This window comes from Babylonia areolata, chromosome 3 (genome assembly GCF_041734735.1).
Source record: "Babylonia areolata isolate BAREFJ2019XMU chromosome 3, ASM4173473v1, whole genome shotgun sequence".
Taxonomy (NCBI): Eukaryota; Metazoa; Mollusca; class Gastropoda; order Neogastropoda; family Buccinidae; genus Babylonia; species Babylonia areolata.
Window position 1 is genome coordinate 18,221,251 of NC_134878.1, and position 19,150 is coordinate 18,240,400.

Consider the following 19,150-nt stretch of genomic DNA (forward strand, 5'->3'; position numbering starts at 1 on the left):
ACCTATCCATGAAATATTTAATCTAATACTGTTTTCTTACAAAAGACAACAAAATATGGAAACAAGTGGTACTTTTCTAGTTACATAAGTAATGTTTGGGTTTGGGACAGGTAAAGCAGCAGAAGACAACTCTTTCAACATTTTTCTGACCAAAGTTCGAAAGCGCATCATCTGTCGACGATACCAGTCTTATTTGTGTTTTTGTGCGGACACAGAACACTGGTAATATCGCATTCGTTTGATTACAGTTTTAAAGCAGATGACAATTCTGCGCACTTTATTGACCTGGTGAAGAGTTCAGATGTAGCTATCATTGTGACCATTTACGCCATATCTTGGAAATAAGCCTTAGGTGTAACAAAGTGTAACACAAGAGGGGGCCAAACAAAACGCTATTTCTTAAAGGCATCTCTCTCTCTCTCTCTCTCTCTCTCTCACACACACACACACACACACACACACACACACATTCTCTCTCTCTCTCTCTCCCTCTCTTTTTCTCTCTCTCACACACACACTCTCTCGCTCTCTCGCTCTTTGTGTGTAGTAGTAGTAGTAGTATATTGTATAGGGACTGGCAGTCATCTGCCTAGACCTCTCGGCCTTTTTATGCCCCCATCGAATCTCCATCTTCACTTCTTCTATTTATTTATTTTCATCTTTTGTTTGTTGTCATTGGGCGGTGTACACAAGTACACTTCTGCAAGAACTTAGTTTTATTTATCATATTCATAGTAAAAAAAAAAAAAAAATTCTTTTAAGATGGTGTTGTTGTCAAGGAGATTTTTTAATGTTTTAGTATTTTGTGCAAGTTTAACTTCAATTGGTAGTGCATTCCATGTTGGTGCAATTCGGTTAGCCAATGAATTTTTTCTAATGTTGGTGTTGCAGTGTTCTAAACATATTTTCTTTACTGAGTTCCTTGAACTGTCATAGTCAGACATTCTAAAGATATGTCTTGCATTTACATCATTTATGTTATTTAATATCTTTTAAGTTTCAATCAAATCTCCTCTTACTCTTCTACCTTTCAGTGAATGTAGATTTAAGTATGGAATCAGTTTGTAATGTGTGATTGTTGTGTGGATCACCATAAATTTTAGTGTCATCTGCAAAAAAAAATGCACATACTTTCTATACAATCAGGAAGGTCGTTTATATATATTGTGAAAAGTACTGGTCCAAGAATACTGCCCTATGGAATACCACTGATTACGTTTGCACAAGCTGACTTTTCTTCTCCTATCTTAACTAATTGTATTCTACCTGTTAAGAAGTTTTTTATCCAGTTCAGTAGTTTCAGTTTCAGTTTCTCAAGGAGGCGTCACTGCGTTCGGACAAATCCATACACGCTGCACCACATCTGTTGAGCAGATGCCTGACCAGCAGCATAACCCAACGCGCTTAGTTAGGCCTTGAGTGCATGCTTACATATTTGTGTACCTATGAAAGTGGATTTCATTTTACGTAATTTCGCCAGAGGACAACACTCTCGTTGCCATGGGTTCTTTTTCAGTGCGCCAAGTGCGTGCTGCACACGGGACCTCGGTTTATCGTCTCATCCGAAAGACTAGACGCTCAGTTTGATTTTCCAGTCAAACTTAGGAGAAAGGGCGAGAGCGGGATTCGAACCCACACCCTCACGGACTCTCTGTATTGGCAGCTGAGCGTCTTAACCATTCTGCCACCTTCCTCCCAGTTCAGTAAGTTACCAGTAATACCATACGAGGCTAATTTTAACAACAGTCTCTTGTGTGGGACAGAATCGAATGCTTTTTTGAAGTCTAAATAAATTATGTCAGTAGATTTACCGCTATCTGTCATTTTAGTCAGATCTTCTATTACATGTACTTCTAATAGTTGCATTATACATGATATATTCTGTCTAAAGCCATGCTGACATTCTACATAAAGGTTATTTATTTTCATATGCGAAAGCATTGTATCTCTAATAAAAGATTCTAAAATCTTACACACTGTACATGTCAGGCTCACAGGTCTATAATTACCTGGTTCTTGTTTTGACCCTTTCTTGTAAATAGCTGTTACCACAGCCATCTTCAAGTCGTTTGGTATGGCAGCACTTTCAAGTGACTTATTCTAGATGATGCTCAATGGAATAGCCAACTCTTTGCTCAACTCTTTTAGGAGCCTTGAAGGTATTTGGTCTGGTCCTTGTGCTTTATATGGGTCTAAAGCTTTTAATTTATTTTCCACTGCCATAGGGGTGACCCTTAAGTCACATACATCTATATTTCCCAATCTGGAACTTTCTCCAAGGTTAGGTAAATTCGTAACAGTCTCTTTCGTAAAAACACTTGCAAAGAAATTATTTAAAGTTTCTGCTTTTTCCCGATCTGTTTCAGCTAAACTACCATCTTTTTTCAGTACTCCTATTCCCATTTTTAGCTTATAGTTCTTTCCTGTACATTCTTCCAAAATATTCTTGGGCTATATTTGCAGTTTTTTGCTGTTTCTTTTCTTAATTTTAATTTCTTTTCTTGTCTACCTGTAATTTTAGGTATAGATTTATCCATAGATTTAAGTACTAGTCTTTTTAAGTCATTCCAGCACTCGTTAACATCTTGTTCCTCCATGTATGTCCAATCATTTTATTTATTGTTTCTCTTATTTTATTACAATTTCCCTTTTTTTAGGTAAAATTTATGCATAATTTCTTCTTTTAACTTCACCATTGAAATATGGAACTGGAAAACCAGAATGTCATGGTCACTCTTTCCTAGAGTATCTAGGTGTTTGATTTCACTTACCAACCTGGTATCGTTCACCATTACTAAATCTACAATGCTAGGTCTTTGACCTATTCTATTTCTTGTTGGTCTTGCCACTTTTTGAGTCAGGAAAGCATCTCTCAGACATTCTATAAAATTATCGTAAGGGCCTGTCCATGAACCATCCCTCTGTGTGTCTCTCTGTCTTTCTCTCGCATGCGCACACACATGCACACACACACATATACACACACTTATGCAGGCAGATGATGGGGGTCAGGGAAATGTGCTCAGTTGGAATATTAATGTCCTAGGCATTCTGTACTATTTGTGAATTGGAGATATTGTGCACTTTCGTGCTCATTGGATACAATGCGCAACACTCAGTGTCATTGTATACAATGAGCAGAACAATTTTTCATTTTACATCAAGACTTAAAAGTTGAACATTGTAACAGTGCACACATTGTGAGCAAGTCTGATGGTGCTCTGCAAGCCCCATAAACACCAGAACATTCTGATGTGATCTTTGGTCAAAACGAACCTATGTCAGTATGTGTACGAAAGAAAACTGTGTGATTTGTGTGTGTACATGTGGTGGTCAGATAAGAAAAAGTGTGGAAGAAAACAGCAGCTTCCAAGTCAAGTTGAAGCTCCTTTAGTTGCTGGTTGCATACTGCTGTATGGATGTGAGACATATACACTGCTGGTGGATGCTGAAGGAAGCATTGAAACCTTCAAAACCAAATTCCTGAAGAATTAACAATTCCACATCTAATACAGAGAGTACATCATTTTTACCGTCACTAAATTGTAAAAGTTCTTCAAACATAGTCTTGTATTTATCCATCTTTTTCCAACGCTCTTTCTTAGTTGCATCCAGCAAACTGCAAGCAACTTAGCAAGATCATTATGTTGAAGTGTTTATTCATAAATTCAAAATATTCAACCTTTCAACAAAGTGATCTCTATGAATTAAAGTAAACCATTCAAAGGTTCTTATATATACTCACTACATGGTCTTGCTAATTCAGTTATGTGTATAATATGCATTTGTTCTGCTCATTACAGAATAGAGAATACTTTCTTTTCTCAATAATAAAAATTCATGTGTGGTGTATGCAACTCTAATAATACATGAGAACCAACATGAATACAAAAAAAGATTTAAAATGCTAAAGTGAAATGCTAAGTTGATATGAACCTTAGGTACAATAATCACAATCATATAATATATGCAGTGAACAGGAAGTATGCAACACAGTTTGTACAGTATGAGTACGGCTTTCACATACATTTATATATCCTGTGATTTTACAGTGCGCTGTTGGTGTTGCTTTGAATTTGATGTGAACACTAGAAACCATATTGTTACTCCCATGAGGGTTAAATTTAAAGGCAACCTATCTCACTTTGGACAACTGCATATCACCAGAAAATAGTAATGTCATTAACTTGGTGTCACTTGGATGAATGCATACTATTTGAATATCAAATCATTTGGATAACATTTGATATGGCTTTACCATGTGATTGAAGTTTTCCAATGTGGGTTCAGTCAGTGTGTATGTTATGCATACTACATATAAGTATGTGTTTTTGTGTGTGCATGACCTCATTAGTGTTCTCTTTAACATTTACAGAAGCATGGCCGATGGATTATCAAAACCCCAGAGAGCATTTGTAGTTGGTGTGGGAATGACAAAGTTTGAGCGACCCAAGTCAAAGGACTGGGACTACCCTGACATGGCTAGGGAAGCAGGTATTTATTTTGATGGATTAAGTTTACATTCATATTGAATTGAAAAACAGGCACCACACATTCTAAAATGAATGTCATTATTCATTTGGACATTATACATGTAATATACACAGATGATCAAATATACCTGTACACACACAAACACACACACACACACACACACACACACACACACACGCGCGCGCGTGCGCGCATGCACACACACATGCATGCACAAATACACATGAATATGCACACACACTAACATACACAGTACATGACTTTCCAGCACATAAACAGATACTTTTCTACCAGGAGAAGCTGCCTTGAAGGACGCAGGCATCCCATATTCAGACGTCAAAGCAGCAGTGGCCAGTTACTGTTACGGGGAGCCAACCAGCGGTCAGCGAGCCGTGTATGAGCTTGGGCTGACAGGGGTACCTGTCTTCAACGTCAACAACAATTGTTCCTCTGGATCCACTGCCCTGATGATGGCCAGGCGTCTTGTGCAGAGTGGCATAGAGGATTGTGTTCTGGCCATTGGTGAGGAAGATGGAAAAGAAAAATATGCATGTATGACATATATCCATGATCTAAGAGGAGACAGTGAAAAAATTTGCAAGTATGACATATATGATATGATCTAAGAGAAGACAGGATTTGTTGTGCCATGAAATATGGTGGTATGAATCCTTTTGAATTTACAGATCAAAGTATACAGAATAAGAACAGAAAGTGATATAACCAGGTAAATAAAATAAGTAAATAATTTATAAAAATGAAGTTCTCAATATTGATGAACATGATGACAAAATCATTATGATATTAATTATAATAATGATGATTATGCTTTTAATAATAAAAGTGATGATGGTGTAACAAAAACAATGCAAAACAGACATCGTTTACACCAATCTTCAGTTGCTGCAGATAATCCCAGCAGAATCTGTTCTGCAGGGTTTGAGAAGATGGAGGGAGGGCTGTCAGAGCGCTACACAGATCGTGTGTCACCTGTGGGCCGCCACATGGACCACATGGTTGCCATAGGTGCTGACCCGGGCCTCATCCAGCCCAAGATGAACCGCATGACCTCTGATGTCATCAAGCTGTTTGCCTATGCAGCTCGTGAATACATGGACCTCCACCCTGAGGTTTGTTACGCTATGTATGAGCATTCTTTTGTGTCATATTGTATCTGCTGTTTGGTGATACTGTTTTTAATATGCATCTAATAATCTTTTTATTGAGCTACATGACAGGCGGAGATGGAGTGCAAGGTGACAGATAAAAAAACCCCAGCAACAGTCATTGTGTATGGAAAAGGTCATTTGTATATATATCAAAAATAAATAAATAAATAAAAAGATTACTACATAAAAAAAACATGGATGTAGCAGTCCACAAATGCATAAGTCTATATTGTTTTCATGATCCCAGTGAATGTATTGTTCAATTCTGTCCCATCCTTCCTTACCCCAGTAAAAAAGAAAATGTCAGCCCAGTTTATTACAGAATTACCAAAGTTCCAGCTGAAGTAAGAAGTCTAGGCATTAGCCTTTTTTTTTTTTTTTTTTTTTTTTTTTTTTAAGAATACTTTTTATTGTTGTATTTCCATGCTGCATAGCTGGATTTCAATTTCTCTTTGAAAATGACAGGTGACGGTGGAGGAATTAGCCAAAATCGCACAGAAAAATCGCAAACAGGGAGAGAACAACCCTCGCGCTTCCTTCCAGAAAGCCCCAGACATCCAGTCCATCACCACAAAAGCCATGCTGTGTCATCCCATCACGTTCGGCATGACAGCAGCAACAGCAGACGGAAGTGCTGCGGCCATCGTGTGCAGTGAAAACTACGTCAAACAGAATGGGCTGGAGAACAAGGCTGTGGAAATTCTGGCCCAGCACATGGTCACTGATCTTCCAACATCATTTGGCAACAGTTTTCAAGATTTGTGTGGCTACTCCATGGCAAAACTGGCAGCTCAGCGCTGTTACAGTGACACGGGTTTGACCCCTGCTGATGTTCAGGTAGATTTTGTGTGTGTGTGTAAGTGTGTGTGTTAGTTTATGTGGTTGTGTATGTGAGCGTGAAGATGCATGCATGGATCCACTTGTTGTGTGCATGTTTATATTGACTTCACATAAGGATTTTTTCTTCATGTTTGTTCTTTTTTTCCTTAGTGACAGTTGTTTGCTGTTTCGATCATGATCTAGTACATTAAATTGTTGTATTACATATTTAGTTTTTATAACATTTTTGTCAGATCAAATTAAATTATGTTTCTTGTGGGGCTTAGACTACATTTTAAGTCTTGAGATTCGTTAGAAAGAAACAAAGCTATATATTTTTCAAAAACTGGCCTCATTTACACCTTAGATTTTTTTTCCACTTTAATTACTTCTGTCTAGTGTTGTTATTATCATTGATTCCTTATCATTTCTTTTCTTGATGGGCTCAATAACCAAATGGATAAAGCATTGTACTTTTAATCTGAAGGTCATGGGTTTGATATCAGTATTGGTGCTTAGTAGAGATTTTTCTGATTTTCCAGTTCAGCATATGTGCAGATCTGCCAGTACCTTATTCACATCAGATATATGTATTTCAAATATCCCATTATCCATGTCAGTTTTCAGATGGTTATGGAAACATAGACATACCCAGCATGTACATCCCCCAAAATGTAGTATGGCTGCTTATATTTATGGTGAGGAAAAATGGTAAGACATGTAAAAGACCACATGTTCATCTATACAAGTGAACATTTGAGCTGCGGTTCACAAACGCAGAAAGAAAAAAAAATCATTTATTTCTTTGTTCCGCTCAGGTGTTTGAGGTACATGACTGTTTCTCCTGCAATGAGCTGTTCATGTACGAAGCCCTGCAGTGTGCCCCAGAGGGCCGGGGTCTGCAGATGATGAAGCAGTCATCATGGAAACCCAACAAGGCGGGAGGCCAACTGCTGTATCTGAACAACAAGTGGGTCTTCAATCCATCCGGTGGCCTGGAGTCCAAAGGTCACCCAATTGGTGCAACAGGTAGGTGTGTGTGTGTGTGTATTTGTGTTTGTGTGTGTGTGTTTATCCCTGTAATGGAGGAGGGAAGGAGCCTGTGTATACTGAGAGGATGAAAAGTAATATTTGTGTGTATGCAAAACATATGCACACATGCTTTTCTGCAGTTGATGTTGTGTTGTGTTCTGTGCATGTAAACAGGGAAACAATGACTGACTGACTGTCAATCTGTCTGTCTTCCCTGTTTAAGAATGAGTATTTAAGTTTATGTGCATGTAAAAAGAATGTGGTAATGCATATTTTTGTGTGCATGTCTCTGAAAGTTGTGTGTGTGTGTGTGTATGTATGTGTGTGTGTGTGTGTGTGTTCTTTTCAAAATCAGTGCTTGAGTTTCTTTTTGTTTTTCAGGTTTAGGTCAGTGTGCAGAGCTGGTGTGGCAGCTTCGAGGGGAGGCCGGCAGGCGACAGGTAGAGGGTGCCACAGTGGCCATGCAGCATAACTTTGGCATAGGGGGCGCCGCTGTGGTCACCATGTACCGCAGATACCAGCCCAACATCCCGCAAGCTCACTTGTGATGGTGGGTGGCAGAATTTCTCTAAAAGATATTTCAACACAAAGAACAGTTTGTAAAAGCTTGTCCTATGTCTGACGGTGTGGAAAATTCCAGATGCCTGTTTCAAATGAGTGAACAAGTAAAGTGTTTAGAGGGTATTACGGGATCTGGATTGTTTCAGACCAAAAAGACTAGCTTATTGAGACCAGCTGTCAATAGTACTTTGTCATAACAGCTGTGACTGGTTTGAGAATGACTATGATTCTCTGAATTGTGATTGATTCAATGTAAAAAAAATTAAAAATTCAACTGTGGTGTGAGTATGGGTAAAATGCGACTTGCCTGTGATAAACATTGTCATTTGTCAAATGACAACATTTTACTTAACAAATTGATTGATTGATTAACTTTCTTATAACAATATTTACATAATGGTGCCATTGCTAATAACATCACTTCTTTTGTTTCCATTCTCAACACCATAAAATAGGATATTATTTGATTTCTAGCTGATTTTTTTCTTATTCAAAATGTGTTTTGATTTGTTTATAGAAGTAATGCCCTCTCTCAAACTTTCATTTCATTCTACAGTACATATACAGTATTGTTTGTGTTTTAAACATTTGGAAGAAAAGGAACCTAAAAAAGAAGTGTGAAAATAAACCACCACAGAGGATCAGGGATACTGGAAGATTTCATTATCTCTCACTTGTTGGATCAAAATCTTTTCAACTGTCCAGTAATTCCTCAAGCTTAGTGAGTGATTTTTATGTGGAGGGGAAGGATAGGGAGGGAGGAAAGATAAAGCAAGGTGAGAGTTTGTATGGAAAGGAGTAATCAGTGGACATATATTTGATTTGTGTGTCATCTTTCTTTTTTAACACATATAAGCACTTATTCTTTATGTTTGATTGACATCTGATGTTGATTGAGGCATCTTATATGATTAATGATTTTTAAATTAAACAGCCATTTGAATTTAACAAGTTTATTCTGTACACTACCAGATTATGTGTACAAGTAGTGAAGAATGGAATATTATGTATTCTCTGTAAGACTATTTGTCATGCCCAGACCACTTGAGGTTGAGTGGAGGAAGTGTGGGTGGTGGAGGATGAAGAGGGAATCCCATTCCTTGTATGGATCAAACACAGGACTATTCAATCCTAGGCATGGGTTCAAGCTACTGGGCTACCTTTGCATTTTAAATTGCATGTTACAAGCATGCATGATTTTTTTGTTGTTGTTGTTTTTTTATTGTTGTTGTTTTTTAACAAGTGCTACTTTTCAGCAATATTCTTCTTTCATTTGTCAGATCACAACCCTGTCTTGTTCCTATTGTTGTTGTTGCTATTGTTGTTTCATTATTTGATTAAATATATGTGTTGTGAAGGAAGATGCCATGACAGCTCTTGAGCATGAGCTGATTTCTTGAGGACATTTAATCAGATTTGTTTCCTTTAGATGTGTGTCTTTAAATCACATTTGTATTTTATTTAAGTTTATCTCAGAAAATGAGTGTGTGTGACACTAACTCTGCATTGAGATGATTAACACTTTTTATAGCTTTTCAGTCTCTTAATCTATCTGTCTGTCCGCCTTTCTGAACCCACTGCGAGTTAAACTGAAGCATATTACTGAAAATTATTATGTTGAAAAAAAATTTGTTGAAGTTTTTGGGGATTTTTGTGGTCTGTAAATGTGTTTTTTTATGAAATGAGACATGTTTAAATGAGAGTGAATGAGAAACGAGATAACCTCACACAAAGACTGACTTGTATATGAAACCATGACTTGACAGTAGTATATTTACTCTGCAGTAGATGTGGTACATCATAATGTTATCTGTGTGTTGAAGATGCTGCAGATATTATGTACATGCTCAGTATTGTCATACACTAAGCAGGGCATGTGCAGGCAGAGTCCAACCTAATAGATGACAAATGAACAATCTAAACATTCTAAAATTCTGTATTTGTTATTGTCAGAAACGGTACATGTTTTTGCATAAAAGGTATGGCAGGTGAGGTTGTGTGTGTTGCCTGTGCGTGTACCTTTACCCTCTATATATGACAGAGGAGGAGGTGGACGTGAGATGAGATGAACAATGAAAGAGACAGAGTATGTTAAGAGAGGTCAGATTATGTCATTACTTCTTTTAGTTGAAACTGACTCTGTCTTTAAAACATAAGTATTGTTTTTTGGGTTTTTTTGTTTGTTTTGTTTTGTTTTGTTTTTCTTTCTTTCTCTCTTAATATCATGCTGATTGAGACAGATTTGCATACATGGGTTGCCCTCAAAACTGTAGTGTGGCTACCAAGAGAGTCAGATGAAAATGATAAGTCATGTAAAAGCCCACATGTTAAAAAATAAAGAAATAAAACAAACATGGTGGAAGATGCAGCCCATTTTCACATACAAAAAGGGAAAATAGGGAGTAGCTCAGGAATAACAGTTTTTGTTTGTGTGTTTTGTTTTTTGTTGTTGTTTTTTGCTTATTTTCAGGCAATCACAGAGAAACCAAATGCTACAGAAACAGGAGCAAATATTACACATATTTCATAACAGCTTTTATTCAAGAATAAAGTTTGAAGTATGACATCTTTCATACTAAAAAAAAAAGAATAGAAAAAAAGGCCAGTTCCATCATACAGCTGGTGATATCAAACAACTATAAAGTACAATTTTGTTTAAACAGCCAAATTAGAATGTTTGCTTCAAACATGTGTTTGGGTTATATATATATATATATAAAGAGAGAAAACTATATTCCAAGAAAGAGTTTCCCCCAAAAGTTTATGTATATCAAGGCAAAATGTACTTATATCATAGTACATACAACATCCTTATTACATTAATGATCAGTTTGCTGATAATGGGAGATATTTGTACCTCATTCATTCAAGCACACATATACATCTGTCTGTTTATAATCTTCTTTTGATTAATACATAATACTGAAGAGTTCAAAGATAGACAAAAGAAATGGAAAACAAAACAAAAAACATAATTTATAAGCAAGATGATAAAAGATGTAAACTATCAACACAAAATTTTTATTTGAAAGAAAATGACACTTGCAGACACTTAAAAAAAGAAGAAGAAAAAGAAAGACTGAATCTGCTGTTCAAATTGTATGTTCCATGGAAAGATGATGAAAATTAATCACTTTCATCTGAAGAAAAACAAATGATTTGGAACCCATTCCTTATGCTTTTACCACATTAGAACATTTATCCTTGAGTTAAAAAATAAAAGATGTCATTATGATCATTGTTGTTACTTGACTTCAGTCATTGAAAGCAAGTGAATCAGTGGGATGCTGAAGTTTATGTATGGAGCACATACATGTGAGTGTCTACATATATTGCAGGAGGGAAGAGAAAAGCAAAAGATATTAAACAGATTATAACAGGAAAGGTCAGAACAGTTGGTTGTTCAGTCTTCATCCTGTTCCTAATGTCTACCCTTTTAAATGAATTTCACACCCTGCACCCCTTCTCAGTATTAGCATGAATTTCATGTCCTGTTTTCCCTCTCAGTGCTGTGTGAAATCCACATCCAATATTCTTCCTTATTCTCTGGGTGAAATCGAAGTCCTCTTTTCCTACTCAATCCACTTCGTCTACACAGACTTTTTGTGCAAACCAAAACACAGTACAACTTCCCTATTGAACCTTCTCTCAAAGAAATCTTTTGTTTGTTACAACAAAGTAATACTATACAATAGTTTTACAATACAATTAAATACAAGACAAGACCAGACAAACACATGGCTGCCATTAGCCAAGTCTTAACGGTTGAACCACTGAACAAATCTGAAACACATGAATGTTCAGATGTCTGCATTTTAACAAGTCCTGCTGCGAGCTGATTTTTATCCAGTGACTTATCAGTCGGGTCAACAGTTTCCATGGCGGAAACCCTCTGCTCTGCCAAAGTAAACCATTCTAAAAACAGCAGCCAGAATCCTAATTTCAAAGCAAATGAATTTAGTTTGTAATCCTAATTTCAAAGCAAATGAATTTAGTTTGTAAGTGTCTTGTTTTCTGATATTTATGAAACAAAACACAAAAAGTAAAGTAATTCAGGTTGAAAGTCTTGTTTATATGGGACAGTGAATGGGGCACCAATAATACTACAAACACACCCACATATCCCACCTACCTTACATTTGCCTTGTCCTCCAACTTGGGGGGAAAAAAGGTTATGCCTGTCTTTCTTTTTCATCTTTGAAGCAGGACAAGAAAGCTACTCAAAACATTATTTCTGTCCCTTTTTGTGATCTTTACATTTTTTTATGCAAGAAAGGAAAGCTACAAAAAGCAGAATTCCTGAATCCTAGTTTTTGCTATATTATTTTTTTTATTAGAACTCATGACTTTTGTTACTATACCAACAAAAGACAAGCCTTTGACAGATAGTCTGGAGCATGACAATATTATTTCAGTTTGTGATGTCTGACAAAAAATATTCATTACAAGCAAATGCAGGCACTATTTCATGACAGATTTTCAGCATCCCTGCCATTCCTGAGTTTCCATAAGTCACACAAATGTTCCTCTTCATGCCAGGTTATACAGACATCAAGGAGTCAGCAATGTCAGAGAAGTTTACTTATTTCAGAACAAAGCAGCCAGTAAAATGCATTCAGCACCTGATGGGCTATGATTCTGGAATTTCACAGATAAAACGAAATGTGTAGCAGATTAAATGAGTTTGAAGGACAGTACAAAGGTGTGCAAAATTTATGATGAAAAAAAAAGGTTGGATGAAATATTAATGGAAATGAACTGAAAAAATGTCAAGAATAATGTAAAGCAATCTGCTGGGTATGTGCAGGTTCTCTGACAGTGACAGAAATGCTGACACATTTCTCAGTTTGAAGCAACAGGAAGAAAGCACCACAGATTCAAAGATGACAGCTGACATTGGTTATTGATACAAGACTGGTTAAATACATTTTGACTGGAAGGGAAAACAATGTAACACGCACAACAAATGTTCTGATGCTGTTTCTTTAAAAGTCCAAGGCTCACATTATCATTTTCTGTACAACTAACTAGTCATTATGATATAGACATTATATAACAACAGTTCAAATACAAATTTTTCCCATATGACTAACAATTCAAGCAAGCAATAAGACAAAAACTGAAGTGTCAAGATACATTTGACATCTTGAGTAAATCAGGTAACTGGGTTACAGACAACAGAATGTTGAGACAATCTGCAAAATAATCAATATAGTGTATATTGTGAACAGAAGCAGGCTGTTACATATTAAGATAATTAATCCCAATAAAAACTGGGATCTGTAATATTTTGTTTACATATGACAGTCATGCATCTGTAAGATAATACAAACATATCTGCATTAACTGTGTTACCTGACAGTTTTGGACCTTGTGTCAGAAAATGTGAATTTTGCTCTCTCAGTTCTCAATAGTTCAATGCACATGATGCAAACCAAATTTCTAATGATCAGAAAATATATGTTGTTGACAAGTACAGAGCAAATTTATTATAAACCATGCAAATATCTTGTCCCAAGACATACAGTGCATAAAAAATCATTCTGATTCTGTAAAATCCAGAAAACTTTATCCACAGCTATTTGGAAGAGTGCAAATGATTCTTGTTTGTGGTCTGATATTGATCAGCAAATATCCAAGCGTGCAGAGATCAAAGTTAACAGAAAGAAGACAACTGTTTTACTACTGTTACAAACTCTACAAACAAGCATTTCCCCCCTAATTAAACCATGAGTAACTTGACGCTTTCCAAGCACTGATACACAAGCATTGTTAAAATAGATATAAAATTGCTGCACTTATGCAGCATGTTAAATCACTAAAGTATTGGTAAATACAAGTATGATGAGTTTGTTGGGAAAACAAACAATGACTGTTGTTGTGCATGTTTTCCAATCTGGATCATGGAAGGTTAAACCACTGTACATGTTTTGCCAGATAAGAAATAATGGTGGGGCTTTTTCTTTTGAATCTGTATGCTTTTAAGTATCGTTCACAAGTTCACACAGACAAACAGTGAATATCTCTCTCTATATAACACATCAATCACAGACAAAGGCAGAGTGTTCAACTTCTACACTGAACGCTATCACAGTTGCTTAATTCTGTTAGTTAGCCTGTACAAATCTTTATATACACTCTTCCTGTAGTCATCACTGAGGCATAATAAATTGCAAATAAAAGTTGTAACACTGCTACAATGTGCTGTTTAATCACAGATACATAAATACTTCACAAGATCAGGATGTATACAAACTTGAGAATCTAAGTACAAACTGTAAAAAAGGACAAACATATACATAAACAAACTTTTTCATAGTACATTATGGCATGGAAAAAAATATCAGAAATTGCAGCTTAGATTGTACATTTATTGGAAGAATCACAGCTTTGACATTGGGTACATGCACTCAGTTGTACAGTCGCTAGGCATTCACTTGATTTATACACAACCATTAGCACATTCACTTTTTAATTATTTTTTGCCATAAGTGGTGTATGCACAAGACACATTCACAAAGAAATAAACTGATCCCCTAGATAAAGTGTTGGAGTCCTACACTGCAGGCATCTTCAAGAAGTTTTCATTCAGTTTATTTATACATTCACCAAATGACGCATTCACCAACTTTTCTAATAAACTGTACGTAACTCATAGGTTGCACTTATATAATTCTCAATATTGACTGCTATATCCACAAAGCTTTATTTAACTACACATACTTCACCGTGACCCACTAGTGCAGACTACGGGTATTCTTGATTATTCAAAAAGTGATTTATACAGTATTTCACTTCTTATGTACTAAAAGAAAAAATATATACAGGTACTGAATTTCCACTGGAATTGTTAATAAAACTGGTATCTATAGTAACTAACTGAGTTTAACGAATCAATATACAGCGTGTTTTTTTAGTTTTCATGTTAATTATCCATGAAATGGTATGTCAGCTGAATTTTTATTAGCTTTGTTCTTTAACTGGAATATTGACTTTGTTTCAGTTTGAATTACTCACAGTGATACATGATTTTCATTTGGTCTGGCAATACAAACTCTCTCTGAAATAAACATTTATCACTTGAACTGTACTTCCAATAGGATGGATTCAACGATTTTGTCCCGAATTCACATTCAGTATTATTTTTATGTTATTAAGCACAAGAGGGCATCGACACTTTACTACATCATATTGTCATGAAAGGACCCAATATCATATTCTCAAAGTCTGAAATGGATTGCATCTTGCCTTCAGCAAAACAGTTCAACATTGGAAGACTGACTTAAAATTTGTTACTGTATTAAAGAACTGCTTGCACATTTACATACAGTGACTGTGTACAACATATTACTGCTTTATAAATTGTATCACTTTTTTTTCCAAGCAAAGGTTCAGAGTATATATCAAATGATACGAAAAGATTGAAGGTTTTTGATAGACTTAGAAACACTTCAAAGTCCTGTCTTTCGCCTCAAAAATATCTCACAACCATGCCCCCCATCTCTCCACCCCCCTGACCTCATCTCCCACCACTCCCACCAAAACAATGTGTTTTGCTACTGAATCACACTATCACTTTGATGTGAGAAAAAGATCTCGCCTGTCCAGGCCAGCAGCCACACAGAAGTGGAGTAAGTCAAAGTAAACCTCCTTGTGTCATCTCTCTCTGGGTTTCTGCAATCAGCTTTAGGTTGATGTCAACTACCTTCCTAGATTCCACCAAGTTCAGGGTTCTGAAGTCCTCAAATATTTCCCCAACAATCCGATACCCAGGCACAACTTGTGGCGTGCATGACTCACAGAGCTGCAGTCCACAGGTGTGCTGACACATGCTGAGGGATGATCTTCATGAAAATCATGAGGGGCATTTAACTGACAGATAGAGAGCTTATCATGTTTTTGGTGGTGGTGTTTTTTGTTGTTGTTCCTTTTAACACAATTTTGTTTCAAGTTCCTCAGTGAAGAGGTCTTATAACTGTCCTCATCTTCTGAAGCCCGTTAATTTTTCTCTGTTTTTCCTTAACATTCAAACCTCTCAGAATGGTATGTTATCATTGCCAAACTTCCTGTCTTCTCAAACTTTGGAAAACCTGTCACCATTGTAAAATCAGTCTTAATGTCCACACAGACTGAGATATAGTGGTGGATAGCACCTGTTGACTATATTTGAAGCAGTATGTACCAGACTATATAAGTGTGGCAATTTTTCAAAATCTGTCGCACAGGCGGTGTTGTATACCTGGTGAAATGTCAAGATAAAAGAAACATTGTTCACAGTTCACAATGGTTCAGTCCATCAGTATTAAGAGCCTGACTACAAGAACCCAACAAATACACATACTTTTTGATGATGATCTCAGTTCTTTCAAGTAGTTACTCTGGCTGAATCAATTTTGTCAAGAGGGTCTAATGACAATGGCAACCCTCTACCAGTTTTTAAGGCCAAAAACCTGTTAGACACTTCCACATAGAAGGAACATTACACAGTTCACATATTGTGAAATCAACCAGTGTAATCCTCACTCCATTCTCACATCAACCGTCATTATGAAAGAGGATAGGCGCAAAGGATGGCATTAGATGTTCAATAAGTTGTTGTAAATGAAATCATAAAACAAAAACACAAAAAAGGGGGGGGGGGGGGTGGAAAGGGGAAAGGAACTTGACTCAACAAAAACAAATACAACAATGAAACACTGACCAGATTTCTGATCTAAAACAACACAGGCATAAGTGAAAAGGATATGAGAAAGGAGTACGGGGATCAGACGTGTGAATAAAATATACAATCATGTAATCAACCTGTGAGGGCAGCCTTTTCAGTGTACAGATCTTCTACAAATTCATTTCACTGATGTATGCCCTTTCACTGTCCCGAAAATCACATACAGGACAAAACCAAACAGAGCAGCAATTAATGTATTTACAACCCAAAGACATAATGAGATTCCTGAAAAGGAATTAACCATATTTGTTCCTCACAAAACTACACCCTGTTCAAAATCAAGAGTTGTTAAAGTCACAGATGAAAGAATTGTACAGTTTTTTTGCTTTTGATATGAAAATAAATAAAGAGTGCAACAATACAAAAGACAACAACAAAAAAAATCACATCAGTTATTTGAAACTGATTGTGCAATGTTTTTTAAGTTATAAAAATAAAGAAAGAGTGCAACAGTGCAAAAGACAACAAAAAATCACAACAATTAAAAAAAAAAACAAAAAAAAAAACGGATTGTACAATTTAAGGTTTGCCTTGTTATTGGATATTCATTGAAGATCACGAAATCACAGAACTTAAACCCTGATGATGCAAGAGGATGGAGTGTGGAGAATAAGTGTCAAATCAAGCCTTTGTGAATCCAGACAAGCCTGATAAATGAGAAACACAAGTGAGACTGATCTTGGAGCTCTCAGAAGCAATATTCACCCCCAAAAGTATGGAAATTATATATTTGACCATTTCACAAAATCTGACACCAGACTGTTAGGAATTCACAGACAATAATCAAAATAAATTCACTGTACAGACACCTTTTGCATTGATAAAAACTCAGACTTAACTGGACAATCATCATTCAGCCATAAGAACAGAAACGATATAAACAATAATAACCATACTTTTTTTTTCATCAAGTAGAGATGCTGACAAACAGCTGAAAGAGAAGGGCTTGGGAGAAATAAAAACATAAGCCATTCAACATCTTTTGTTAAAAAAAAAAAGAAGCAGAAGAACAATGATAATAAACAGTTTCTAAAATATGTATATATATTTATATATTTATATATATGTATATATATAAAATCACACACCAACTGCATCCTCAAACCTTTAACAACACAGCTGATGATGATATGCCGTTCCTCCCTGAAGTCTTCAGCCGACGACAGTGCTAGGAACGGTGGCCACTGGAAGGAGAGAGGGTGGAGAGGTGGTAGCTGGGTTTTCTAATCTGACTGTGGGTCAGGAACCTGAATCCGCTGCGCGGTTTGAGTAGATTTTGCTGTAGCGCTGGCTGAAGGTGTGTGGGTTCCACTGGTTCGGGGGGCCTTTCAAGTCGCGGCCCGCTAGGTACCTGCACAGGGGCCAAGCAGAGAGAAGGCTCTGAGGACACGTCCTGCATTGGGGCTTGTTGGTTTCCTTGTTGTTGTTTGTTTTTGTTGTTGTTGGGGTGTTTTTTTTTCAGAAAACAAATGTTAGAAATTATAGTTTAGAAAAGAAGCAACACATTCATTAATCGATCGACCAATCAATAAATATGTTAATTGTTGTAGTAGTAGTATATTGATAAAAAGAATATAAACAAAAACTTAGAAATTGTACTCTAATAAAAAAAAAAAAATTTAATTTAAGCAACACATTTATTAATAAATCAATAAAAATGTTAATCAGAGTTCTTATTGTAGTAGTAGTAATAGTATATCAATAAAAAAATTTTTTTTAAAGAAGACACAAAATGAAAAATACACGTAACTAACTCTGGTAAACAAAAGTCTCCTTAGTTCCAATTCAGAGAACACATAGTTTGACAAACCAAAAGGCACATTTCTTATCTTGGGTCATGACATCCTCTCCCCAACAGCGTGTCTTCTAACAGTTATTGTGAGCCCCCAGATTTCAAGGGAGCATTAAGTGGAGAAAAATAGAGCAGGGTAGGCAGAGGGACGTAACTGAAAATTAGCACAAGATAAACCAGCACAGATTTCTCTTCAAGTTTTAGAATCTAATCAATAAGGCCAGCACTGTAACCGTCACTGACTTCTTCTCCCTCCCAAACTATTAAAAATCTTATAATGATCTTTTAATTATCTTTTCTTTTCTTTTCTTTCTTCTTTTTGCTTTATGCATTTGTGGACTTCTGTTCCAATAAGATTGGGCTTTTATGCATATGACCATTTTTACCCCGCCATAATATAGGCAGCCATATTCTGTTTTTGTGGGCTGCCTTTATGTTCTGCCTTTTCTTTAAAATCGGTTTACACACTGAACTCTGCGTAGGGGCCAGGAATGGGCTGAAAAATGTGCCTCTCCTGGGACCTAACCCTACATCCTCCCAGTCATCAGTCCACAACAC

General features: G+C 36.4%; 2 protein-coding genes across 9 annotated transcripts in view; one reads left to right on the forward strand and one right to left on the reverse strand.

Annotated features, from left to right (window-relative positions):
* Window positions 1–103: 103 nt before the first annotated feature.
* Window positions 104–11,310, forward strand: LOC143279804 (sterol carrier protein 2-like). The gene is made up of 7 exons (XM_076583987.1): window positions 104–222; window positions 4,376–4,494; window positions 4,789–5,016; window positions 5,431–5,624; window positions 6,129–6,500; window positions 7,301–7,511; window positions 7,896–11,310. Exons 2-7 carry the CDS (start codon window positions 4,380–4,382, stop codon window positions 8,060–8,062), a joined length of 1,287 nt encoding a protein of 428 aa, XP_076440102.1. The 5' UTR covers window positions 104–222; window positions 4,376–4,379; the 3' UTR covers window positions 8,063–11,310.
* The window catches only part of LOC143279802 (tubulin polyglutamylase TTLL7-like), a 54,571-nt gene continuing 44,693 nt past the window's right edge, over window positions 9,273–19,150 (reverse strand). For 7 of the 8 annotated variants that reach the window (XM_076583986.1, XM_076583981.1, XM_076583984.1 and 4 more), the window contains one exon: window positions 9,273–18,151. In XM_076583986.1, the coding sequence (XP_076440101.1) occupies window positions 18,040–18,151 (112 nt within the window). In that variant the 3' untranslated portion in view covers window positions 9,273–18,039. The remainder of the gene's footprint in view (window positions 18,152–19,150) is intronic. The other variant, XM_076583985.1, reaches the window with a different exon arrangement.